Source organism: Dromaius novaehollandiae, chromosome 1 (assembly GCF_036370855.1).
Source record: "Dromaius novaehollandiae isolate bDroNov1 chromosome 1, bDroNov1.hap1, whole genome shotgun sequence".
NCBI classification, from domain to species: domain Eukaryota; kingdom Metazoa; phylum Chordata; class Aves; order Casuariiformes; family Dromaiidae; genus Dromaius; species Dromaius novaehollandiae.
Window position 1 is genome coordinate 24,135,713 of NC_088098.1, and position 26,929 is coordinate 24,162,641.

Below are 26,929 nucleotides of genomic sequence, written 5' to 3' on the forward strand. Positions count from 1 at the left end.
CAGGTTCCTGTAATGCATTCTTTGAAAATGTAGCAGATCAAGTCAGGTTTCTGATATAAATCTTCAGGTCATGGATTAAACAATACTTAATCTTATGCATTTTTTTCAAATGTATGTAATATTTAAATTGAAAATAATAACAGAGAGGGAGGGAAATGGATTACTAAATCTGGACTCTGATGATGTCATAGGCCATCTGAGTTATGCTTGTGTGTTTTATGGAAACATCAGAACACGTGACTGAATTATAGCTTTGCAATCAATGCATCCTTTTCCATTATTCTATATATTATTCTCACTGTTAAAATGTCATCAGCATGTTATTCTCACTGTTTCTATGAACATCAGTCACTGAAGCAATATTTTCCTTAACAGATGTCCTAGAAGCACTGTATATTTTAAATATTAGGTACAGACCACCCCCACACGACAATACACACTGCATTTTAAATAATGTCAGCTATACTTTTATCTTATGCAACTATATGAGTATCTATTTTCATTTTCTATTTTTAAAGCAGTAATAAGGAAAGCAGAAGTCCTCAAAGTAGAATGAAAATATGCCAGTGTAACTTCAGCTAATACATGGTATTTATTCTCATATTTGATTAGTATTTAAAAATAAAAACATTATGTATTTAATGTGAGTATCTGGAATGCAGCCAATCTACACCACAGGGGTATCATTCTAAGGTAAATTGTCTTTTCAAAGTGTATATAAATCACTATAACCTCTGCATAAGGGAAGAACCTGTTTTCTTGGAGTCTGTTGAGGTAAATGTTATCAATTTTTCTCAGGTAGCAGTAATTTCTTAAATTGATAAAGAAGTAAAAAAATATTCTATGCCTCAGGTCTTCAGACATGAAAGACTGATGGTTCTAAGTGCTTAGGCGAAGTAAAACTACCAACAGTGATTTCCCGTAATGATTTTTATATAAGGAAGTATAATATATTACTGAAAACATCCAAGACCCTCTCCAACAGAACCTAGAAATCTCTTTATGCAATCCAGCTCCTAGGAAACATTCTAGTGTGATTTCCTTTAATGGCATAACAAGTTCTCCATCAGAAAACTGGAACCTAAACCACAGTAGCACTATGTATGAGAAATGTATTTTGATGGATAGGTGTTATTTTCTCAAGGTCATCTTAACATACAATTTTAAAGCATGTCTTTCCCTAGACAGCACAATATACCATCCTTTCTACTTGCAAGATGCTTTACAAATATTTGATTAATTATATTCTGCATATGTTTTTACTGGTAGCACTGTCTTGAGATAGCATAATGGTTCTGTCAGTTAGGCTAAATGTTATCCCTCTGCCTCTTTATTCACAGGTAGGAGAATGCAGTAGCATGAACCACGATGAAGATATCAGACAAGTGAGGCCACAGAGAGGTTAAAAAATGCCTTCCTACTGGGACCCAATCATTTGCTGAAGGGACCAGGGAATTCAAACATCTGTACTGCCACAGTCTCTGAAGCGCACTTTCAGAAATCTTGCTCCTCCTTCTTTCTTCTGGAGATTAGAGTCAATCTGAAGCAGTGAATATCTCCCACTGCTGTCATCATGAAGTTGAGGAGATAGAGTCTGTATTTTCCATTGATTTTCTGATATGCTGGGTATTTCTTACTAGTGCTGTTTTCTTACCTCAGAGTCAATTCAAAGGTTTTAGTCAAGTGCTTAGAGAAACTGCACAAAACATGGACAACTACTGTGAAGATGTCTCCATCCAAATTAGTTTTCTAAAGCATGTCAGAGGAACCAGTACCTATTGCTCTCTACTGACTAAAAGGGAGTCTACTGAAATAAAATGCAAACTGCACACTAAGCAAGATGGCTACTGCTGTAAGGATCTGTTTATAATCATTCGTGGAAAAAACAACTTTCTCTACTAGAAGATGACAGGTCACAGTCATGCTTCTCCTGCTCACTTCCTGGTCTGCAATCTCTCTCTGTGGCAGAGAAGATCAGAGGATACAAGTGGCTTCTCTTCCTTCTTACCTTCTGCTTTATCATGACATTTATCAGCAGCCTCAGGGACTGAGTGAAACCCAGATTTGAAGTGATCATCCAGGGTGACCCTAAATCTGTAGATCAGGCACTGCTCAGGGAGTCAAGAAAACAAAATTCTTGTTCTGACACTAACTAGTGAAATTTCAGGGAAGTTGTTCATCTCCATGAACCTCAATTACATATTCTCTGATAGAGGTATAGCAGTATTTCTTAGGACTGTCATTAGGCCTAATAAAATGCATATACTTATTAAGAGACTGACAGTTATTACAGTAAGGCTAAGGTCAGTACACAGCAGAAAAGCATCAGAGCTTTCAGCCCCACCTTTGTTCCCTAAGGGGCAATCACGTCATTGCCAGTGACATTAGCTGCTAGCCTTCAAGGACCCTCTACTTCCTGCAGTTTAACAATGCTAGCTGGGCTTTAAAACTTTTGCTTTTGCAGTATTAAACCCCTCCTCTTCACAGTGCCCCCAAAGGCCAAGTACAAAGCCAGTAATTTAAGCCTTGTATGATCTTCACGTGTAACAAACTGAGTGTAACAAAACTGTGTGTGGAGGGATGTTCAATGCTCATTATTTCAAAATCACTAACACAAGTTTTTCCTTCAGACTTGGCTTAATATTTAAACGGTCAAACCTCTTCTGTCTCACACTGAATCACAGTAGTATAAATATTCTAAAAAAATCAGAAAGGGACAGTTAGGGTGCTGCTTTTACAAAATAAGCTAGAAGTGGCTGAATAGATTGTGCTGAATTTAAACATAATCACCTTTGACACAAGACCAAATATGGAGAATTTACAGAAAAATAATTCATGTAGCAGTGTTGTCACCACAGAAGAAAGGGCTCTGGTGATGTGTATCAGCTTGTTTTCATGTAGGTGCTCCTGTGCTTGATCCTTACAGTATTATCTGATCTTATTTTACATAAAGCAATTCAGGTAGCAGAGTTCATCATTCAACCCTGTGCTGGTGAAAGGTGCCATCACATTTTCACCTTCATGCAAACAATGGCAAATACATGATACAATTCCAGAAACTGAGGCAGTGATGAACAAGCACCTCAGACTCTTTCGGACTTGGTTAAGCTTGAAACTACAGACTTTCTGTACAAAGCATCTGGATCAAACCTTACAGTGCAACATTTCACATTGTGTCACCTGGGCTCTTGAGCTGTACCATGAATAGAACTGTACTTTGACTAATCGAAACAAGAGAGAGCAGGAAACAACCAACATTCCAGTTTGATGATGATCATTATTTTTATAACCTCACTTTTCTCAATTGTTGAATACAATTTGGGAAAAACATTCTAAGTGTTTCAGAGTTAAAAAGTACCACAAGGACATTTCTGCATAAATTCTGCTAGAGGCTGCCTTAATTAAGAGTGACCTTATTCTCCTCAGAAGCATTCAAGATGCACCCCCAAGTGATTTACTTACTGAAATACAGTACTTATTTCTGCCCAATTCCTACAAGGTTAGCATTGAAGAGTATACACATGGAGGCATTAACTTCCCACATACAAACTGCTAAAGAGAGACTTGTGGGTATTTCAAGCACATTAACAGTATACTAAATGACAAATACATAAATACCTAGAAAGAAAACAACAGTAACTGGCCACATAGTGTAGACTGCTGGTAAAAACTGGGATTTAGTTAAATTTAATTCCTTTGCCATGTTTCCACTGAGTTTAGCTTACAGTTGGACAGAAATGTTAAGGAAACTTTTTGCAAGTAAAGGACATAAGAGAAGTATCAGTAGTTTACTACATCCATCCATAAAGAATATTACCCACACCAAGATATGGACTGAAAGTTATGATTACTGGGCCAAATCCTGGTGAAACTATTAAAACGCATAGGTGTCTTCATATGTGAGGAAAATCTAAACAAAATTCTTGGGGCTTGGTGCACTGTTCATCTCTCTCTGAAATTACTGTGCAAAACAAATAATGGATTTTTCTTTAGAGGTTATGTAACAATCGTCATTTATACCTTCACAGGCCTATAAACAAATATGAACTAATAAAGTACATACTCAGATCGCTGTGAAGGTAACAAAGAGAAGAATCAGTTAATGTAGTTAGATGGGCATGCCATACACTGACTTCAGGCACAGGTGACTAGATTACCTACTTGCTAGTGGGACTGCAGGGCAGCTGGCCTCCTATGCCAAAAACTAGTCTCTGTTACCAGGCCCCTGAGGATTCCCCAGCCTGACAAAGCAAAAGATATATTCAGGATTCCCTGCCAACTACTGCTCCATAATGATGGCATTATGAGGCCTTATGCTAAAGGACTTCTACAAGCATCTGGAAGAGAAAAAACACTACAGAAAGGCAAACCACTGAAAATAAGCCACTGGGAAGAAACTATGACAGAGAAAATAATAGATTGGGAGAAATTACAGGAAAAGAGCATGCAAGTAGGACAGAGCAAAACAATGCAGCAGACCAAATCCTCGATGGCAATGGCATGGGTTACTGAGCAGGGCATTCTATACACCTAGAAGCAAAACCATGGCTTCCTCAGGAAGCCTACGCTGCCAATTAGACAAGTTCAGGCCATTTGACACAGTGACTGAGACAGTAAGTCAAGTGATTTTCACAATTAAGATATCAAGTGAATTTCTGTAGGAAATATTGTGGTGACAAACTTTATCTTTCCTAACAAACCTAAATGAAAACAGCAAATGTATGGAGGAAAAAAGAAATGTGGCAGAAAAAAGGGAACACATGAAGAGGGTGAAAGAAAGCAGAAGGCGGCAGAGCTGAAAAAGGGAACTGGATAATGATTACAGAAAGAAAAATCTGTGTAAAAAGCCCACAATAGCTGGTTCTAAATGCTATTTTTTAATTTCCAGGAACCTGAAAAGAACAATTTTAGGAACAAATTTAGGTCGAGTTGCTTAGGGCTGTGTTCAGTTGAGCTCTGAGCGCCTCAAAGGATGGAGGTCCCACAAACTCACAGCAACCTCTTCCAGCGCCTCACCACCTTCATTGTGAAATCTTTTTTTTTTCTTACGTCTAGAGGGAATTTATCTTTAGCAGCTTGTGTCTGTTGCCTCTTCTCCTTCCACTGTTCACTTTTGAGAAGAGTCAACTGTCTTCCACATAATTTCCCCATCAGGTGGTTGAAGACAGCAACTGGATCCCCTCTCTCCTTCCCAAAAGTCTTCTCTTCTCCAGGCTGAATAAAACCAGCTCCCTCAGCTTCTTCTCACACACCACATATTCCAGTCCTTTAAGCATCCTAGTGGTTGTCTACTGGACTTACTCCAGTTTGTGAATAAAAATATCATAAAACAATGCTTTGGTTTACGGTTTGAACTACATGTTAATATTTATGTGCTTCTTAGGCACTTTTATAGTTTCCAATAACAAAGCATTCAAATAATGACAAACAAAACTCTGCAAGTCTGCCATAAGGAAGGTAAATTATTATTCCCTCATTCACGAGTACAAAAACAGAGCACAAAAAAGATGGGAAATGTTCAGTGTTACGTTAGAAAACAGAACTCAGGACTTCATAACTTTTCTCCCATTAAATGAAGTCTGTATTTTCAGTTTGCATTTCAAATATTTCTGTACTAGTGAGGATATAACCGACCTCCAAAATTCCCACATACTGTACTTCACCAATACCTATTATTTTCCCATGATATTCAGTGAAAACATATGATTAGCTCATTTGTAAGAAAGAGAATTACTTACTGCCTTCCCATGTACAGTGTAAGAGATTCAATGCCCCCTCTACTCTTTTCCAGTGTTGAAGGTGAAAGAAAGCATATGCTATTGCTTCACTGTCCCCTCTCTTCAGAATATGTTCAGGGGGCAGAATTAAGCTTTTCATTTCTAGTAGATACTGCAATAAAAAAGCAGAGTAGAATTATTTCAGAGGTAATAAAAAACACAAAAAGCTGCCTGCAATTCTATAATGCACACTGAAAGGTCTATTTCCCTAAAGTACTTTCATTCGTAAGTGTTTCATCAAATGTGTAACATCACCAACTGCACTTGAAGACAATTAGTGAATTATTCCCAAAGACTAAGATATGCTGACAGATGGTTAATGCTGGCTCTTCAGCTGTACTAGGGGGACCATGGAGAATTTCAAAATGAGATGTCTCTCTTATCAAAGGGAAAGAAAAAAAAAGGCTCAAAGCAGAAAGAGAATCTAATTACAAGAGCTTTTTAATTAAAACTGTTTATAATAAAATGAAGAGGACGTTAAGCAGCTTGATGCATACAGTCTTTCTATAAAAAAATATGCACACAGGTCACATTACTGCATTACTATCAATTACTTAATAGGTATGTAAGTATGCCAAGCCTGGCAGCTACCAAATTAGCTACCAAAGTAGCTACCAAATTATATTTTTTGTACTTTTTGTTACTTTGTAACGAATATTGTGTCCCATACAATACCTAATTTTCAGAAAACAGTAACTGATGTTTAAATTAGCTATTCAAAATATTTACTGAAAATAGTATGAAAATGGAAAGCACTACTGACTAAACCCACAAGCAGTTCTCCCAGTACCAGTTCCCCCATAGCAGAAGGCCAGCAAAACACTCTGAAGGTTCATGCTACAGCAGAAGATAGAGATTCTGAACGTCATCCAAGCAAGGGATCTTTCTTCGCTTTCCACACCATGAGCTAGACTGCTATCAGTTTGGCAGAAGTTAACCACCACCTTATCACTGGTGTTACTTCAACTCTGCTAATGAAGGGAAAAGATACAGACTTCCCTTCTCAGCATGCTTTGCAGGGAAAAGAAGGACAGACAGAAATTACAGGCTGCTGAATCCATTCCTATTTGTTAGTTTTTTCTCCACGAAGCAAAACATTTCGTAATTGTGCACTGAGTTCCCTTCAATAGGATACAGAAAGAGTGCCCTCTTCCAGGATGCCCAAGAGCAAATGCTCTCCCCACTGGACTACCTAATACAACAGGCAACAGTTAGCAGGTGAGTCCAACAGCACACTCTCAGACCGTAACATATGGACAATTCTGCCTGCAGTGTTTGGATGAATTACAAGGGGGTGATTCTGTTGTCAGAAGGGAAGACAATTACATATAAGGCAGGGAGGTAAGATGGCTGCTTCAGCCACCAGGACAAAAGGATAAAGCCGCAGAACTACTTGGATAAGAACCTACAATATTTAGTGACAGGCTGGCTGTTTGGGAGAATTAAAATGGAGTTAAAGATGATAAAAGGACTGTAGGTCTTACAGAGGATGAGTTCTGTCATCAACAAATTTAAAGGTATGAAGGAAAGTTCAGGTCAATCACCAGCAAAAAGACAGTAAGCATGCAGCCCCTCCACTTTACATTGTGCCTACACACTGTGCCTACCCACTGTTCTCTGCTTTGGTCTCGAAGAAGGAGGACTGCAGAATCTAAGGACTGACAAGAACTGAGTGCAGGCACTCACTAGAAGGCAATTTCGCATCAAAGGTGAAACAAAGGTGTGGGTGATGTTACCCTCTTCACAGCTTCTGTTAAATGCAGAGTTTTGTGAATGAGAATGCAGGGCATGCTTGCACATTGGCTCAATGATGCAGAAGACAGGAGAAAGCCAAAGTGGTAACAAGTACAAGTTAATAAGGAAGAAGCTGAGTGAACAGAGGAGAAGAAATAAATGGGACTTCAGAATCAGCCTTGGAGGAAAGGAAAAGGAAAGGACATAGAGCAATGAGAATGAAGTAGGATGATACCATGAAGGGCATCCTAGGGCTTTTTGCTCCCTTTTTTTGCTCACTCTTTTGCCTGAAGAAACCTGGAAGGAGCGAGACAAAGAGGCAAACAATTTGAAGAGACCAAGTTCAAAGCAGAGAACTAGTAACAGTGGGGAACACGTAAGTAATTCAAAGAGGAAAGAGAAACCATGCATGTTTCTGATGCAGGTAACAGTATTAACGGAGGGAAAGCTGAATTAGTTGTGGCAATACTCTGTGTGACACTTGGATTTTCTCTACCAGGTTTTAGAAACATCAGAGAGAGCTGTAGAACAAATGGATTAATGGAAGGAGCTGCAATTTATTTGGCAGGACAGTTTGAGGGGGAATTAAGAATGGCAGAAAGGATGAAATCAAGAGCTGACAAGATGGAGGGAACTGCCAATCTTGCAGAGAAATAAGGGAATATGGCTGCATGAGCTGCAAGTTGCTATTTTATTAATTTAGAACATAGCTCATCTCCATATTTTTTCAAAAAGTGGGAAGGTAAGGTCACAATAATTGAAACAAAGGGAAAAAAAGCAAAACCCCCAAATATCTGAAGGAAAAAAAAACAGGAAGGAATGTTCTATTTCCAGAAGCATTAGTATTGAAATGTGCTATATTGATTCTTATGTATTGCTTGTAACCTGCTTATGATTAAAAACAAATCAAGTGGAAGTATCTGATGGAAGGATATATCTTGACACTTGCAAATAATTCTTAGTCCTCTCTCATTTCTGATGATATATACAACCACTTTTTCAGTCTGCATTTTTCTCAGTTTCAGGAGAAAAAAGATATTTGTAAAAGTTCCTCAAATCAAAAATGGTAAACACTCCTCCCTCACTACTCTATCACAGCTACTTTCCCAAACAAAATTAAGTCTTCTAATCTGGTTTGGTGATATTCAAGAAGGCCCACACAAAGTTGATGGATGGCTCAAGTCCCATTCAGGCCTCATAATAGTCTTTGTTTCATGCACAAAGGTCAGTTTCACCCTTTGGGCATAAAGCTGTCAACTAATTTATTCTGGAGGTATTGCCAGAGTGAATGCTAATTGTACGTAGCCCCGGAGAGCCCTTATCTGGAACACTCTGTACGGGTCTCATCATGCACGCTCAGGAACAAAAAGATCACATTGTACAAGTACAGAAAACAGCTAATCAAAGAAATGGTGAGCCTGCTCTGTGAGAGGATGCTTGAAGGTCTCCATTTGTTTAACCTACCTAAACAGGAGTAATGTTTACCAAAAGGTACCCAGTTGTAGACAGAGCTTGATTGTTATATTATGGAAGAAGAGAGATAGCTGTCCAAGAAAACTAGGATTGTTTTGATATCACAGAGTATAATACCACTCTTGTGTTGCTGTACTTTCAAGGAGAGGGTAACGGCCCTTTGAGCTTGCCCCCTCTTGGAGATTTGGCTGCCAAGGCTCAGGGCCAACCAGAGACAGCACAGCTGAGGGCGGCTCCCTTGCTTTGGTGCCGGCAGGGACAGGCTCGCACACAGCACTAAGGGCCTCAGAGCTGGCCGACCCCTCCCCATGGGAGCTGCTTTCAGCCGAGGCTCCACTGTGGGGGGCCTGCCCTGAGCTCCAGCCCTGCTGCCTTGCAGCTGTGTCTGTGCCTAGCTGTGGGCCCCCTGATCCGGGCCTCCACCCTGACCCATGGGCTGACTTCCCGGTCTGGCCTCAGCCCCCACCCTGAGCCACAAGCTCACTGCCTGCTCTGGCCTCGTTCCTGTCCTGCTCGTCTCACTTGGTGGTGGCGGTGCCGGCCCTCGCTGGTGAGGCCCCTGCCCTGACAGCCCAGGGAGCCCCCTCAGCTCCCAGATCCCTACCTCCAGGGAGCTGCTGGCCCCTGTGGCACCCCGATAGGAAGCACCTCACGCTGGGGATTGCCAAAATGGGCTCTTATCTATATGAAGTTTACAGCTGGATAAAGAATGGCCATTCTCTTTTACAGTGATTCTGAGATTTCAAACTTTGCATTCACTCCAAGTCAGGCCACCAACCAGAAGCAACAGATTTCCCTGTAACATGGAATGACTATTCTCTATCCAGCCCCAGGAGTGAGCAGGAACACTGGAAGCCCCGTGAGTCCCAGGCACTCCAGTCAGTGGGCTGTCTTGGAGCAACCATCTCTGGTATACTCAATCCAAGCAGTCCGAGGACATCTAACATCTAAAAGCCTTGGATCATACGGATCCAGGGACCACAGACCGGGGTATTCAAGGTTTTATTCCCCTATCAGGTCATGAAGCAGGTTATTATGGAGATGAATGGATGGGATGGCTGTAAGCCAGGTAGGCTACTGATATGGGGGTACTTGATAGGCAGTGCTGAATCGCAGCAATTTGCTGCATTTCTGGCAGATTGTTACTGAAATCAACACGGTTCCCCTGAAACATTTTGCATTGAATAAACAGGCAAATTCCAGTGAAATGAAATTAAATGAAATAAATCTTTCGTCAAAAACTGTACAACCAGCTGTAGTCCACACGCTCTTAACGTAACATGCGAACCACATGTCTTGATGGACTTCTACATGCAACAAAATACGTATCTCTAGCTCTTAGACAAAAATCAGCCACAAGCTATCTGCTTATGGTTTCCAAGACACTACTATTGCACTTAATCAAAGACACTATAGTAGACAGGCCCAGTCTTCTCTTTAGCCATCAACAACTTCAAGGTGGGAATTTGAGTATTTATACCATAATAGTTCCAAAGGCCTCCACCCAGACTAGGGTGTTGTTCTTACAGACAAATATAAATGTAAGACCCTACCATAGCAGTAAAAAAAACTGGAAAAAATGAGTGTAACCAAAAAAAAAAGATGAGAGGAAGGACAGGAGACAACGATGACAGTACTAAATCCATCTGGCTTTAGGAGAAAACAACCTACACATTTTGATAGATACCATATTGAACTGCAACTCCTTATACACCTGCATTTTCTTGGATTCAACCTTGATCTTCCTGATTGGAGGAATAAAACTTCATTACTTTTTAAATGCTTTGAATACACAGGGAAGACTGGAGCCCTCCGTCAGCCTGACAGGGCTCTGAGCCCAAGCATGGTTTCAGTGCAGAGGCAGGGTTTGGTAACAGAGGCAGAGATGGCATGCACAACACATCTCCACTCTCTCTGAAGTTATTTTAGAGGATAAATGAACTGCAGTTGTTGTACTTCAGTGATGAATGCAGAGGTTTAATTAGACCAGAGGCTTAACTAGACCAAGAAACAATACAGGGCCATCACAAGGGTGCAATATTTCACTGTGCCCTCCCAGGCAGAGCTCTCCAAAGATCCTACCTCAGAAAAAACCTCTGAAGGTCTCTCTCCTACGCAATGCAAACCTGAGCTGCCTCATGCAGCTATACTTACTATTACAATACACAGGTGCTGAAGCATGGAGAGATCATCATGATGACTCCTTGCTCCTCAATCTTTGCCTGGCTGATCCCAGCTCTCTCTTCGCACCCCTCCTCTTCAGATTCTTTTCATTATCTCCCTCCTCATCAGGTCTGTCCTACAGCTTATTGCCTCTGTTCTCCCTCCAGGTCTCCAAGTCCAGCCAACACAACAACCCCTTTCTTTCCCTCAGCTTCGTATTTCTTTCTTCCCTTTCCAGTTGCCTTTTAGTTTCAACCACTTCCTCTTTTTTTTCCCTCTTCTGCTAGTTTTTTCTTCCTGAGTAGGCAGCTTTAAACTCTCTGACATCTAAAGGCAATTTAATTACCAAGCCAGGAACAGGGAGACCCTCTACCCAATGTCTTTCCAAGTTGCCCTGTCTGTGCTGAGCAGGCTTTTTTTTCCTGTTGTCTACTTGCCAACTAGTCCTTGGCTGTCTTCATGCGTAGGGCTGCTAGGGATAATAGAAAGCTGTAGCTCTCCTAATTATGCCCAATGCAAACTGCCCCAGTTACTACACAGCTGCCTTCAGCTCTTCTCCATCCAGCTATCTGGTTCTCAGTAACTGGTTTGTTAAATCACTGCCTGGATGTTCTCACTACTTAGTCTAATCAGTTTGCTTTCTTCTCCCAGGTTTCTTTATTCCTGTACACCAGGCAAGCTTAAGTCCACTCTGGATTTGATTCGGGTGCTTCCCTCCCCTATGCTACCTGGGTGCAGCAGGCAGCCACTAGAGCTCAGGACAGACACGTTGCTGGCTCTGGCATCTACAGCAACCAGGAACTGCAATGATGGTGAGAATCTGACTTGGGCCCAATAGTCCTGGCATCTATCATAACTGCGCTGACTCATGCACAGCCACATTAGCCTAGGCAACAGAGCTGTAAGGAGATATGCAGGACAGTAATTTAGGGGCTCTGAAAAGCCCTCCCTGAGCATGCTAACTGTGATTGGCTGGCAGTTTGGATAGGCTGCAACAGGGCTTTCAACAGGCGAGCAAGGGAATATTTCAGACACACAGGACCTTCTCCCCACAAAATGTCTACTCATTGTTTTAAAGTAAAGAACTAGTTGTTCGCCAAAGAGGGTAAACAAAATTGTTTGCAACCCGGTAAAATAATGTGTTTTCTTCTCTAGCTGAGGCAACAATAATACCAACTGGAGCCATCATTTTCACTTACAAAAGAATCAGCCCAGAGAAGACAACCTAGAAAATTTCAGCCAGAATGACCTAGTCTTAACCAAGTTATGATCAAATACTAAAGTTGTCCAATGATTTCTGTCTTCAAGAGATGGTTCTACCAGCCCTTGTCTACTGCATTCTTTTGGGTTTGGATTCTTGTGGTTGACTTTTTTGTTTTCTGGACCCTCTCATTCCTTACCCCAGACTTTTTGCTCTCAAAAATTTACCTTTTATGAATTACAAAAAACTACAGAAAGAGAAACTGCATTTTTCATGTGTTTTCACAGAGTGCTTCTGAGCTGGTTACATGACATTGTAATACGAAAACCATGAACAAATACATAAACAGATATTCCTCAGCTACAGCCATTCTGTACACCTATGAGAATATACTTTTTAATAAGCATTTGGAGGATGACAAAGGAAACTACTTGCATTGCTATAATGACAGTAGGGGCAAACAGAACCTATTGTATTAGGTGCTGCGCAAACATTTCCTGGCGCACATGAAGTGCAACATAGTAGAGTTTATATTTCTCTTACTTCCTTGAATTGGTTGAATATGCATTATTTATTTTCTTGTATTGACAGCACTCTGGACACTAATTCTCCTCTGCTGGGAGTGCTTTAAGCATTCCCTATGTAATGAACTACTTCAGTGCCCTTTTATAAAATAAATCAACCTATCTGAGAAAGGTTTCCTTTCTTTCCTCAAAAGTGCAATTTGTCTCTGAAATTACAGCTCAGGCTACAAATAAGCAAATAGTCCCTCCTGCACCTGTGACAGCACCCTTCCAGACCAGAATATGAGAAGTTTACACTATTTGAACAGGAACTCTCCTTCTCCCCGTGGGATAAACAGCGCAAGCTTAAAACAGGTCCAAAATACTGGATGCTACATGCACAAAGAAGCCACTTTTAGGTCACTTTACAAATTCTTGTTGGATTGATGGTAATTAAGAAGTTTCATCATTTTACCAGAGAAACAAAAAACAAATCACTATCTCAGTTAACAGTTAAAAGCTCTCTTAAATATGTCTGGAATAGTTTCTCTGTAATATCATGGTGTGTGCAGAATAGAGTCATTTCCCATCTGGTATATAAATTTGTTTGCATCATTTGTTTCTATTAGCAACTACAACTTACTAGAAAACATGCAAGCATTCAGACACAGTTCTACCCCCAAAAAATTAAAAGAAGGAAGAAAGGAAAGAAATGAGAAGGGATGAAAAAGAAAACAGGTAAAACTTTGCAAGTGTTTAACTTAATGGTTGGTTACATCCTTTTAAGAAACAGTTTACACACAAAACTGGGACTTACATAATATCAATATTTAAGTTGTCTGATTAAATTGCCACAGACTTCAGCAGGTAGTCTCATTAGACCATCTCAAACCCTTGGCTTACATAGCAAACCCATACAGCTACGTGCACAGCACACTTCCGGGTTACTTTTAACAATTAGATATATGGACCTACATCTGTTTTCTCTCCCCTTTCACTTTACTGAATAGCTAATGTCTTACAAACGACACAAGAGACAGGGCTTTTCAGGGGGAGTCTGAATGCAGGGAGGGAGTCTTGCAAATCAGTTCAGAAAGGGTGTTCCAGAATTGAGGAACATCCCAGAAACAGCTGTAGTATTTTATCAGCATTAGCTTGGGATAACTGCATTACATATAAGCTCCAAACGTAACATCATAATATTGATAAAGTCTTCTGTTTTTTCTCCCATAAACCCCACAAATTATATATTCTCCATGACCTAGGATGTACTACACTCTTTTCCATACATATCCCTCTAGAATGACACAGATATCCCAACTGTTTCACTGATACTTGTCATAAATTGGCAACAAAACCTCTTTGTTTTTAAACTCCTAAATTTCTGAACAGCACGTTGTCAGACAGTGTCAGCACGCTTCCTTGGGACCAACATTCTACAGTGCATGACACTACACTAAAACAAAGGTATACTACTCCCTAGAATATCATTTAAGACAGAGATGTTTGAATAAAATGCAGGCACTTTATACGTTCACACCAAAAAGAAGCAAAGAGAAAAGCTGATGAGCAATTCATTGGCATTTCAACTGAACAGCTGAAGTTGACCATGAGCCAGCAGTGTGCTCTTGTGGCAAAGGCGGCCAATGGTATCCTGGACTGCATAAGGAAGAGCATTGCCAGTAGGCCGAGAGAGGTAATCCTCCCCCTCTACTCAGCCATGGTGAAGCCACACCTGGAGTGGTGGGTCCAGTTCTGGGCTCCACAGTATAAGAGAAATATGTTTGGAGCTACTGGAGTGAGTCCAGTGAAGGGCTACTAAGATGATTAAGGGACTGGAGCATCTCTGATATGAGGAAAGGCTGAGAGAGCTGGGACTGTTTAGGCTGGAGAAGAAAAGACTGACAGGGGATCCTGTTATGTGTATAAATATCTGAACGGAGGGTGTAAAGAAAATGGGGCCAGACTCTTTTCAGTGGTGCTCAGTGAAGGACAAGAGGCACTGGGCACAAATTGAAACACAGGAAATTTCTGTCTGAATCTAAAGAAAAACTTTTTTATTCTGAGGGTGACTGAGCACTGGAACAGGTTGCCCAGGGAGCCTGTGGACTCTCCATTCTTGGAGATATTCAAAAGATGTGTGGACATGGTCCTGGGCAGTCTGCTCTAGGTGACCCTGCTTGAGCAGGGGGGTTGGACTAGATGTTCTCTAAAGGTGCCTTTCAACCTCAACCATTCTGTGGTTCAAGATAATATACAGGAAGTGAGAGTTAGAGAAAGAGTATGGCCCCGAAGGGTTGAATGAAGATAATTAAGATCTCCAGGCCAGAATTGTGGGACAAACAAGTGATACAATTTGTTGTGATTCTTCTCTTCGTGAAGTTTACAGCTCTTTGCTTTGTTCTCTTTCCTGATGCACTGCTGGCTTCATTTCTTATCGGTACCTTTTTTTTCCTCCTAAAAAGAACTCTGAAAATACTCTGGCTGTCCAAGTGCTTTCTTTTTACAGTGCCAATCTCCGCCAAAGTATAAAACCACAATTTGCTGTAGCTGGAATGTTCCAATAACATAAATAGGACAAAGTCTGTAGATACAGGTAATATCTTTTACTGGGTATTTTTCTGGTACAGCTGAAAAAATTACGCAGCTCTCAAGCACAGAGAATGCTTTTTATAGGTATAAGGTATCTTCAGAATGAGAAGTCATGATTAGTTTGACAGTGGGTACACTTCCACTGCAGTCAAGAATGGGATTACAGTTCATGCACCTGAGCTAGCCTTACACTACACAGCTCAGCTTCCAGAAACAACACAGCCAGGTCAACACTGGTGAACAGCTCTAGTGTATGCCCAGCTTCTTGGATAGATTTGGCAGACTGTGCTGAGCTCTGTGCTGCCTTTGTTCATCTAAACCTAGCTCCGATATCTCCATGTGTCACATCTTGGCTTCAGTGTAATCCCAAAACAATGAGAATTTAACAACCTATGGCTGATGCTTACTGGACTGATCTCTGAGAAGTAACTGTTAATGAAATGTACCCAAAAATAGAAGACCACCCTGTGGCAAGATAAACTGTTAAAAGAAGATTAACTGCTGGAAGGGTGACTGCCTGAAGAAATATTATCAGCCATATTACATCTCTGTAAAAGACATTTTTGTGTAGACACAAAAGAAAAACCAAGATGATGAGCAACCATCTAGTAACAATGAAATAGGGTGCACATCACAGAAAACAGCCAATATTTGAATATTTCTGTATTTTCATTGTCAATATTCAGAGAATTCCAATATTTTCTAGAGAAGAAATCTGATTTTGTCCATTTGCTTACAAGTATGCAAATCAGATTCACAACTAATAATGAGACAAAGTTCCACAGCCAGACTGTTTACTAGCCTTTTCTATTATCCTTATCTTTTAGATCTAAGGATGGCCAGTTCCTTTGCACTCAAAACCACTTATAATGGATAATGAAAGTATTTACTTATTAGAATGATTTTCAGTACACCAGTAACTGTAGTTCCATCTTCTTTTGCCAACACCTTTACATAGGCACTGAGTACATACATATTGAGAGGACTCCTGGAATCATGCATACACGCTGACTTCTATGTGGAAGGTACGTGTTTTTGCAGGGTTTCTCACCTCCGTATAACAATGAGAATCTGGGATATTTAAAAATGCTTCTTCTTAAAGGATTCCTACATCTCTGAATTATGTTAAGGAATGTTTAAGAAGAATATCTGACATCTGCAACATCATTATGGAGCACAGGACTGGAATCTGGCTATACATCTTTTAGGGAAAATAACAGCATTGTAAGAACCCAGTGTTTGTTTTACACAATCCTGTATTAGGCCACAATAGTAGCCCCTTATTGCTAAGTCCAGCTCAGCAACATCTATAAAGGTGTTCAGATTGTGTTCACTGCCTTCCCACAGTCTCACAATCTCATTAGCAAAGATTTGCTATTTCCAGTTAAATGTCTCTAAAATGCAGAACGTAGTAACAGCCTTTTCATGTGATGATTCTAAACTATAATGATTTGCACTGAAAATGGCAAAACTTCATTCTAAGACAAAACAGAAATATATTGAACTGTTTAAGTTTTCATCTTAATAGTATATATACAGTTTTCTCTTTAATATTATAGTAGTTCCCTATTTTCAAGCCTTCTGCTAGGAACTTTGTAAATGCTTTAAATAATTTGTCAACTTTGTAATTTATTTTTTCCTCAGTCTGAACAAGAGACTCATTACAGTGTGTAAATCCTAAGTAAGCTTTGAAGACCTATCAGTTTTGTAACATTGTTAGATATTTTGTGATGCTGCTGGCTAAAACTTATCTCCATTTAAAAACAAACTGGGTATGACTTCAGTCATAATTGAGCTGGAAATTGAGGTGTAATATCCATACTCTGCATAAATTATAACCACAAATACATTATTGCCACCTTAATATCCTTTGGCAAATAGAAGAAAGAACATGCGTGTGAAATTAGCAGTGCTGTATGTTAATCTGTATTAGGCTACACTGTTTTAATGTTAAAATATGAAGTAATTCCCCCCCACACCTTGGTCTGCTTCCTTTACCACCTCATTATACTGATAATTTATACATCTCACAAAGGTTTTCAATTTCAAATGTACAGACTCTGAAAACTGGGGGAATCAATTAATGATGTGAACTGGACTGAAAAGCTCAGGAACTTAAATGAGGCAAGGACTGAAGTTTCTTTAAATCAAAAACAGAAAAAATAACATGGAATTTGCATTCCACAGATGGGGCTACCTGTTGGAAAGGGAGATTCAGCCTTTTAATTAACAGTCACCTAAACAGAAATTGGGGAGTGAGCAGAGGGTCGCAAGGGATGGATAAAAAGACTGATCTGCAAGCAAAGCAGTATCTTGGAGCTCTGAAAGCACAGAAGTTACAGGCTAACTGCAGCTTAAACTAAATCAGATTTTGCAAAGGCAGTGAAGGCTGATAAGTATAAACAGAAAACAGAGCAAGGAGGAAGGTAGTAAATGAAGACTTAGCCTCAGTTTCATGGTAATGTTGAACATGGGGACAACAGCAGGATGAGCATTAGGAATGCATACAGAAGTGGAAACCACTGCAGTCAGTAATCTCCATCGCTGAACAGTGAAAGAACTGGCCCTGCAAGTAGCCAGGCTGGCACTAATGACTTAAAACAAAAATCCACATCCAGAATCAAGTGATCCTGTAATGAGAAAAGTAAATGCAATACCGCTTATTTAATAAGGAGGGGAAAAATGTGTGTTAATAGGGACCCATTAGTGTGCAAACCATTAGAAAAGCTATTGAAGGAAAGAATGACCAAAAGCATGCAGCTAAGTGAGGAAAACAGAATAAGCTCCCAAGGGCAGCTCATGCCAGGCTAAACTGATATCTTTGCTTTGCGACATAATCCCCCACTTTTTTTTTTCTCCTTTTTAAAGACAGAAAGCATATAGTACTCTGTCTGGGCTTCAGTAAAACATATGGAAAGTTTCACCCAGAGTAGGACTGGAATGGAGAGGTAAACAGGCAACCAGCTAGAAAAGAAATATCAATGATTGCATTGGATCAAAAACCTATGGGGATGGAGAAAGTAAAACCGTTCCTCGGGATCAGTTCTGGAACCAAACTGTACTTAGTATCTTCTAAACAGCTTGGTGCAAGAGTAGAGATCAGCTAATAATACAAAGGCACTCATCTCACCTAAATCTTGTTGTCTAAAAGTCAGGCATTTATTTGAAAAAAGTTGCTCCTTTCATAGTCAATGCAGAGAGAGGCACCTTGAAGGGAAAGTCTGTATACAGGAGATGTCTAAGGTAGTTCCTTCTTTCCACTGCCTGTAGAGGAAGCCTAGATGATTTTGTTAAAAAATAGCCCAACTTTCAGATAGCTAAACCATGCTATTTAGTGGCTGGCATAAGAGGTATACCTTACAGAGAAAATGTTTAATTCCTGACATACATGGGAAAGAACTTTCTGCCATACATATGTACCCATGGAAGAGATTTATTTTTTGGACCAAACTTGGTGTTCAACTGTAACTGATGTGTAGGGTCCCTGTTTTAACACACCTCACTCTTCCGCCCCCCGGTGGAGGCTGCTTGCTTTCAGAGGGCAATACTGGACACAGCAATAGGTTTGGGGGCTGAGGTGCGGAGGCAGATCTCTGAGGGTGAAAAAGCATCTGCCTTTAATTTGCCTTTCTTTACCATGAACCTACACACTGCAGTACCGAGTAACAGGTGAGAAAATAATAAAAAACATTAGCCCCTAGTAGCCAGGAGGCAAGATTCTTATTGCTGTGATAGGTGTCCAGGGAGGGGATTAGAGAACTGGAACATAAATCTGTTTTCTTACTGAACTTTGTAGTTTCAGTGATTCTTCATCCATAAGCTTTAAGTTTTCAGAGCTTATTGAAAGGGTGCTGCATAAGGAGTTACTAATGCAATTTATATGAAGCATACCAGGAACTCCAAACCTAGGTTCCTTTGTATACCATGCTGAAAATACATTCTTACGTACAATCTTCAAAACACAGAAAATACGCTATATCTTTTAAGGCTACTGTATAAAGAATAATCTGTCTCTATGTAGACTTCTGTCCTGTAACAGCCTCTGGTGATGCCTACTGCCCCAATCCAGTATGTAATCGTTGCTCACAACAGAAGACTCACTTCAGCTAAAATTTCAAATTTCAAGGTCCATAGCAGAAGGCACTTAATGTGAAATCCCAGATGAAAAAAACTGTGCATGCTATCAGCTTCCTTCCCTCCCCATTTTTTGCTCCCAATTCCACAACATCAACTTGTTAATCTAACACAAAAATCAGGAGTCAGGTCTTCAGCGGTATTAACTCTGCAACAACGTTTTCTCCATACTCACTTTTGGCACATGTGGATTAAATTCTACTGCTCTGTGAATAGCTTCTACTGCATTCATCTCTGCTGTACTCAGCCCTCGCCTTGAGGCAGCCTCTGGAGAAAATCTACAAAAGCAAAGACACAAACACATTAGGTCAGAAATGTTAGCAAGTAAAAGTCAGAAAAGGAATCTAGACCATGGGCCCATGTAACCAGACTGAGTCAATTTCCTATGCTCTCCAAACTTCCATAGTAAGTGGAAACTCCGAGTGACCTATTACGTCAAGGCCAATGAAAATCCCAGCAGAAGTGGAAAGCGTGTTTGCATCTAATCATAGCAGGAAGTCAGTTCAAATAGTCAGTACTTTCTCTGTCACTAATCTGAATTTGCTCTAGGTATCTTTCTAGGGGGGCATATTCAAGGCTGAAATTGCAGAAAAAAGAAAAGCAAAAAAACCCAGTGCCAAATAATTGTTGAAGAGTTTCTATTAAAAACAGATTTGGGAAGGTTTTAGGGAGGTTCCCAACCCAATGCCCCTGGGTCAGGTTGGGATGGAAGCACGATGCAGCAGCAGTAGCGGGTGGTCTACTGGCCACAGCACCATTGAGGGTAGCATGCCCAAACTGTGGGCAAATCATCTGCCCCAGTGAATGAAAAACCAGACCATGCAATCTCTTTCTCACCTCACACCCCACGGCTAACTCCAGAGCTGTACTTGGCAGGCAGACACCACAGGGAAAGCTGTGACAACCTTAGCCCTGCCCTCCCAAGCTGGAGTCGCTGTGTAGGGAGGAAAGATGTTGCAGTAGGTACTGGCGATCTACAGGATAAAAAGAATGAAAGAAAATTACTTAGATCTTGATGTGTACATACACTTTAAAAGCAAAAACTGTCAGGATGTCAGTTCAGAAAACGGCTTTCCACTCTACTTGCTTTCCTACTTTAGGGAGGCATTCGACCCTCAGGTGCACAGACACAACTCCTGCCTGGGATTTGTGTGAAGGCACCTGAGAGCAGAATGCGGATCTTTGGGCTCCATCTCGCAAGGATCTGAGCAATCTTTCAAAGTGGGCCAATGCTCTTAAGTCCACTGGCATCAAGTAGATGTGCTCAGCACCTTGGAAGGTTGAGACCCAATAGAAAAACATAACAGGAATGAGCAGATACTGGTGTCTCTAAAAATATGAGCACCATCTACCTGTCAGAAGCCCTGACATAATAATGCTAAATCCACCTGCTGCTATTTAAGTAGATGCACAGTCTTCTGACAGCGCCTGCAGAATAACATTGCTACCACTGTATCCACATTTATGTATTACCTTTTGGGGGTCAGTTTTATACAAAGTGAAGATGTTCAGCCACACAGCACCTTTTAGTTGCATCTTCATTATACTACCTAGGAAGGCACTGTTCCCCAGATAGTATACATAAAACCAAAACACGAACTGAATTTATGCTATTTCTCTTCTTTTCTTCTTCGGTGATATCTGAAGTGCAATGTTTGGTCAATACAAATTCTTCTTATACATAAAGTCATTTTGTGAATTTACTGCAGGACACAATTCTCCTGCTATCCCAGAAGATTGTTAGGGTGTGGGCTCAGCATATCAGCTAAGAGAAATCTTCAGTTAAATCAGGTTTTTTGCTGGACAGTGGTTCTTATGCACTTACTTGTCAGAGACAGCTCTGGCTTTGAGCAATGCAGCTGTGTAACATATTGTTGCTGATTTTGGTAAGCTTATATCTGTCGAAAAGAAAGAAAAAAGTAAACATCTGAACCCTTAAAAGCCTGCAGAAAGAGAAATGTTTGACTGATACTTCAACACACTATGCATTTATAAAAAAATCACTAAAAAATGGGATGCACAAAATTGTAAAGTGACTTGAGTATACTCTGATCTTGGACTTGTAATCCCATGTCACATGGATTTTAGATTTATATCCAAGTAATGATCACTGGAACTGCTATTTAAGCAGCAACTGAGTTAATTAGAGAACTAATTCAAAGACTGACATTACAGGGATATAATTAAAGAATTCATTACTTCATACATAAATGCACAGGTAACCTAGAAAACATGAATTTTTCCATAGTTCAGGAAATAAGAAATAGGTGAGGGCAATCTTATTCCCTTCACTTATTTTCACTTGGAAGCAGTTTAATATAAATACATGGCAGTTATACATGCTAAGCAGCTATGTAAGTAATAATGGATTTGACATGCAAGCAAACAACCAATAAATTTATTGCAGTTAAAGATTAACAGTAAAATAATGTGTTTTGCTTCTTATGGGAATCTTGGACCAAAATATTCACCAGTCAGTCTCTGGCCATTTTATGCTGTTCCAGAGACACTAAGCAGCCATAAACCTGACTTAATCCATTAGTTCAACTTTATTTATATTTGCTTTCTACTACCATATTGGCACAAAGTGTCCAAAGGGTAGAAATAAATGCTGCTTAACAGACTTTGGCAATAGATTTATTTCCACTATAATGTAAAAGAACTGATTTCCACATTAGTAATCTAACAGGCACATATTATATAGTGCCTGAGACATTCTGGCATTTAAAAGATTTAAGATAAAAAGCTAAAGATAAGGTTTTCTTTTTCTTTCATGTAACTGTTAAGTGCTGGATTCTACAAACACTTCTGCACACTGCCTGCTACCAATGAACTAGTAAGTGATAGGAAGCATTGTGCCCTGAGATAATGTTATGGCTTCCTATTGTATCTACATCACCTGAAATACAATTTGCATACTAAATTCAAGGCACTGGACTAGGCCTCCTGTAAGAGTGGAGGACGGCCAACTGGAATATTGTTTTAAGAAACTATTTATCCCTGTGTTTGTTATTAAAAGCAATCAGGAAGATGAACAGTGATGATTTATGGTATGGCTTGGTAACGCTAGGCATTAAGAGAAGCTTGTGATCTATCGAACCCCTGTGCCTTGCAAGACAGGGCTCCTAAAAGGAGTTAAAGAGAACAAGTAAGTCATCTCACTGGTCACCACTCCTCACTTATTAACAACCAGTGTGCAACGAAGCAGAATGCTTTCTGTTAGACAGATAACACTGTCAGAATGACTTAAGCACTTTAAAAAAGCTACCTGTTAAATTCTCTATATTGTTTTTTTATGCAGCTGTACTTCAAGCATGAAATGTAAAGATCTTATTGGAGGCTCACCTATAATATATTCCAACTATAATGTTGCCAGACTATATAATTGAAGTGACTGAAGTAATTAACATCAACAGCATGCAGGGCAGTCTGGGTGATGAATATGTTAATTACTACACTAATGGAAGCTACAGAAACATACCTGAGAACACTTTAAATGTTTTCTCCTCCTGTCATTTATAAGCACCTCCAATAACCCTATTTATACCAGGTTTTCCTTAATACTGTAGGTTAAAGTCTATTTCCACTAAATACAAGTGATCTTTCTCAGAACATCCCATCTCTGTCTTTCAGTACAAATTTTATTATCAAATCATAAATAGAGTGAAAGATAGAGTATCCTTCTGAATGGAAAAGGAAAAAAAAATAACCAGCAGTGATTTACATAGTTTTCAATTAGTCAGTAGGATACCATATTTTCCCCTTACTTGTAAAACGTTTCTCTGGGTCACCAATCCAGCAATACCTCATGGGAAATATTTTCCCATCTGTCAGTCCAAATCTAGTCCTGTATCAATGACTTCAGTTGGTTCAGGATCTGACCTTCACAAAATTTTTATGAATGACGCAGAACAAGAGGTAGCTCTGTTACCTAGGAATCCCTGGAAATATGTTTTCCCAGGCAAACTCCACATAAAAAAAGGAGTATTAAGAAGAACGTTTGCCCAGACTTCTTCGAATAATGCAGTGACAGTACCTCCTCACTTTTCAATGTCTGAAGAAGCTGAAAACTAGGAAGAATTAAGAGGTCTAGTGGACATTTCTGACATAGCAGAAGAAAATCAGTTATGCCAATGAAAGCTGCCTGCTCATTTTTTATCAAAGGAAGCAGGTATGCCAGCAAAAGCCAGAATGCCAGCAAGAAAATGGCAATTCAGCCATTAATACATAATTCATGAGGCTGAAGCCATGAGAGCACTCAATACAAAAATCCCAAAACAACATGCATGATGGCTAGTTTCCGGATCATTGATTCTTGAATGGTGTATGTCAGTGAAAGTTATATGGACCAAGCTCTGACAGACATTACAATTCTTGGCTAGGGCGGCACAGAACAGAAGACACTAAGATATCATACAGAAGGAACTGAGCTTGACACTGGGCTAAACATGTTAACACACTATCACAAACAAGAACAACTGCTAGGAAGTAAGTGCTCCTAAGCTGCAAACAGCTGAGAAGAATCTAGGTATATGGGCTGCAGCACGATCCACTGTGAACTGCTGGCATCTGGGAAGAAGGGAAACGTAGCAATGTGAGGCAAGGCTTCCCTTAGTCAGGCACACCACCTTAGTCATTGCTGCAGAAGGAGAAGGATTTTTCAAGGGAATTTTATGTTCAAATCTGATCGTCCATGGTCAAGAACAACAAAAGTAAACAAAAAGACTCTGGATCGTTTTTGTAACAAACCAAATGAATAAGGTTTGAGAGAAGATACAGCTGTTCCTTATGCCCTGGAACACGAGGAAAGGAGAAGGGCTGTTTACGTAAAGGACAATGTTGACAGAAGAGCAAACAGTCCAGAATTAAATTTAGGTTGGAGACTAAAAGAAGTTTTCTAAGAAGTCAAGGTTTGGGGCAGGTATCCAGGTAGCATAATGGGGCAAACAGAATAGCTAATTTTAGGACAGAGCTTGCTCAGCTCACAGAAAGGATAATATCATGTAGTGAATGTAACAGCAGGGAACCTGACTCACCCAGGAGGCCTCTTCCAGTACTATGCTTCTAATGAGCAAGCAGCAATTATTTGAGGATAATACCTAGAGTCCCTTGGCAATGGAAGAAATACATACAAATGCTCATGTTTATGTTGCTGTGGAGATAGTGATCTCCCTGAGAAGGTCCATGCCTGCTGCCCCCCTGCGTTTTGTTTTTTGCTTGCCCTGAATTAGACCATAACTATTTGGCTCTGTTATATCCTGGTCTGACTGCTGTGAAACTTTAAAATCTTTATACAATATAGGCTTCATTTCCTAAGCTGAACCCTCATATTTTAGAGAGCAGCACAGAAGAATTATGTCTGGTTACAACTTGAATTTAGCATGGGAATCAAGTCTAAACTAGCCCTAGGAGATAACTCTCCTGTCAGGAACCAAAGTGAAGGTTTTCATAAATGAGTGTGTCCAGCTCTGTGAGCCATCTGGCAAAATATCTTCACATAAACTGTTTCCCACCCTCCCGTGATTACTTGTGGAGCTCCCACAATGTGCTGAAATATGTGACTGCTATTCTGTTGTCAAAATCATCAGGACATTTTTGCCTAATAAGAACTGATGTGTCAATCTGAAAAAGAATCTCCTCCTTCCTTACTGCTTACATCTTTAAACAGAATACAAAACAGTCTAGATTTTATTTATGAGCATTTTCTTTGGACTAGCCCCAGTCAGCTATAGGGAGGGTTGGGAAAATGAACTCTTAGAGGTGGTTTGCTTTGGAAGAGATTGCTTGTGATAGTGAACTAATGGAAAGATGCTGTGGATAGAGACTTGCAACTTTAGTATCATTACTTCTCTGATTTATGGTAGCATTCAGAATATGTCATATGCTGTCTGAATAGGTCACGGGATCTATTGTTCTCACGAAATAGCCACTAAAACAGGAAATGGTGAATCTGGATATGAATTGGTGCAACTTCCCCTGTCCAAGTCATCAGGAGTCCCTAAATGTGAAAAGAAAGGCATGCTGCAAATGCTTTAGTTATTCGTAAATACGAAATCTAAATCACTAATCAGAAGTTATTCCCTATTTTGTTCCCAAAGTGTATGTTATTCACAAGTCAACAGTATAGATTCCTATGGGCTTAACTTCAAGTAGGTGAGCAGTCTTATCAATATTAATAGGACTTAAATATTTGCTGTAGATCTGGGGTCAGAGTTTGCACACTATGGTCCTTGCAGTCAAACTGCTTATTCCTTCTCATATAGCACTGGAAAGAGACTACACGTAAGTTGCTGGATTCACTCACATATTTGTAAATATAAAATGGAAATTATGTCAATGAACTGGAAGAAATTAAGTGAATAGGTAAAAAATGATGATGTATAGGATAGTGTGGTTTGGAGGTGAACTACAGCTCTGACTTCCTCCCTCTCACAGTCTCTCCATAGACTTTGTGTCTAAGTGATAGACCAATACTCGTCCCTGTCAGTGCAGAACTCTCCAATTTTTGCACCTGCAGACTAGATGGCCTGCTCTTGCACAGGCAGGAGGAAGAACTGCTTATGGGAAAGACTGAAGGAGTTCTAGTAAATAAATATGCGCAGCCTGGCTCAGGGCTGACAAAAGGGAGATGTAGCCATCTAGTAAGATACAAACATTAACAAAGAAAATGAATTAAGTTGATCAAAATGGTTAAAAGCAAGAATAATAAGATGGAATTCAATAAAGGAAAATATAAACTGATTGTCGGGGAAAAACACCATGTCAGAAAGATCTACTATCCCACGGTATCATCTCCCATGAGAAGTAGAGAATGGTCATTGTTTGAGTCCTTTTTGTATGAAACATGGTAGAAAACATTCCAGAGGTAGCAAACCTAAAAACACAGTGATCTAACACTTCCTTTGCACTTGCAGCATACAGCAGCCCTGATTTTCTGTATTTTGGACATTCTTCCTCACAGGTAGGAGATACCCCACTCAAACAGAAAAACATAGCCACTGCATATGTTAAGGCCCAGGTTCTGGTTGCCTGATAATATGGGAAAATATTTCAGCACAAAGGAAGTGTGTTTTATTTTGCCATGATCACAACTAGTACTTAAACTGTTCAGATATGGAAAGGTTTTGAGAAACACTGTTGGTTGTAAGCATTTCATATGCAACTCTTGTTTCAGCATCTGAGATTAATACCAGGCAGGTGTCAAGTCCTTTGATTTGACTACGCTAATTGTACCTAGAGGGGAAGGAACCATTTCTCCTTATAGAAGGTTAGAAAGAACAAGATCAGTACAGTTAGCTTAGACTTTGTGTGCATTTGTACAAGCAGGAAAAACCAATAAAACCACAGACTCA

The 26,929-nt window shown here is 39.9% G+C and overlaps 1 protein-coding gene across 3 annotated transcripts in view; it reads right to left on the reverse strand.

Moving 5' to 3' along the window:
• The window catches only part of ST7 (suppression of tumorigenicity 7), a 158,879-nt gene that overhangs the window by 8,324 nt on the left and 123,626 nt on the right, over nucleotides 1-26,929 (reverse strand). For all 3 annotated transcript variants that reach the window (XM_064507367.1, XM_026097345.2, XM_026097346.2), the window contains exons 10-12: nucleotides 21,403-21,475; nucleotides 19,753-19,855; nucleotides 5,739-5,889 (exon numbers count right to left, since the gene is read on the reverse strand). In XM_064507367.1, the coding sequence (XP_064363437.1) occupies nucleotides 5,739-5,889; nucleotides 19,753-19,855; nucleotides 21,403-21,475 (327 nt within the window). The remainder of the gene's footprint in view (nucleotides 1-5,738; nucleotides 5,890-19,752; nucleotides 19,856-21,402; nucleotides 21,476-26,929) is intronic.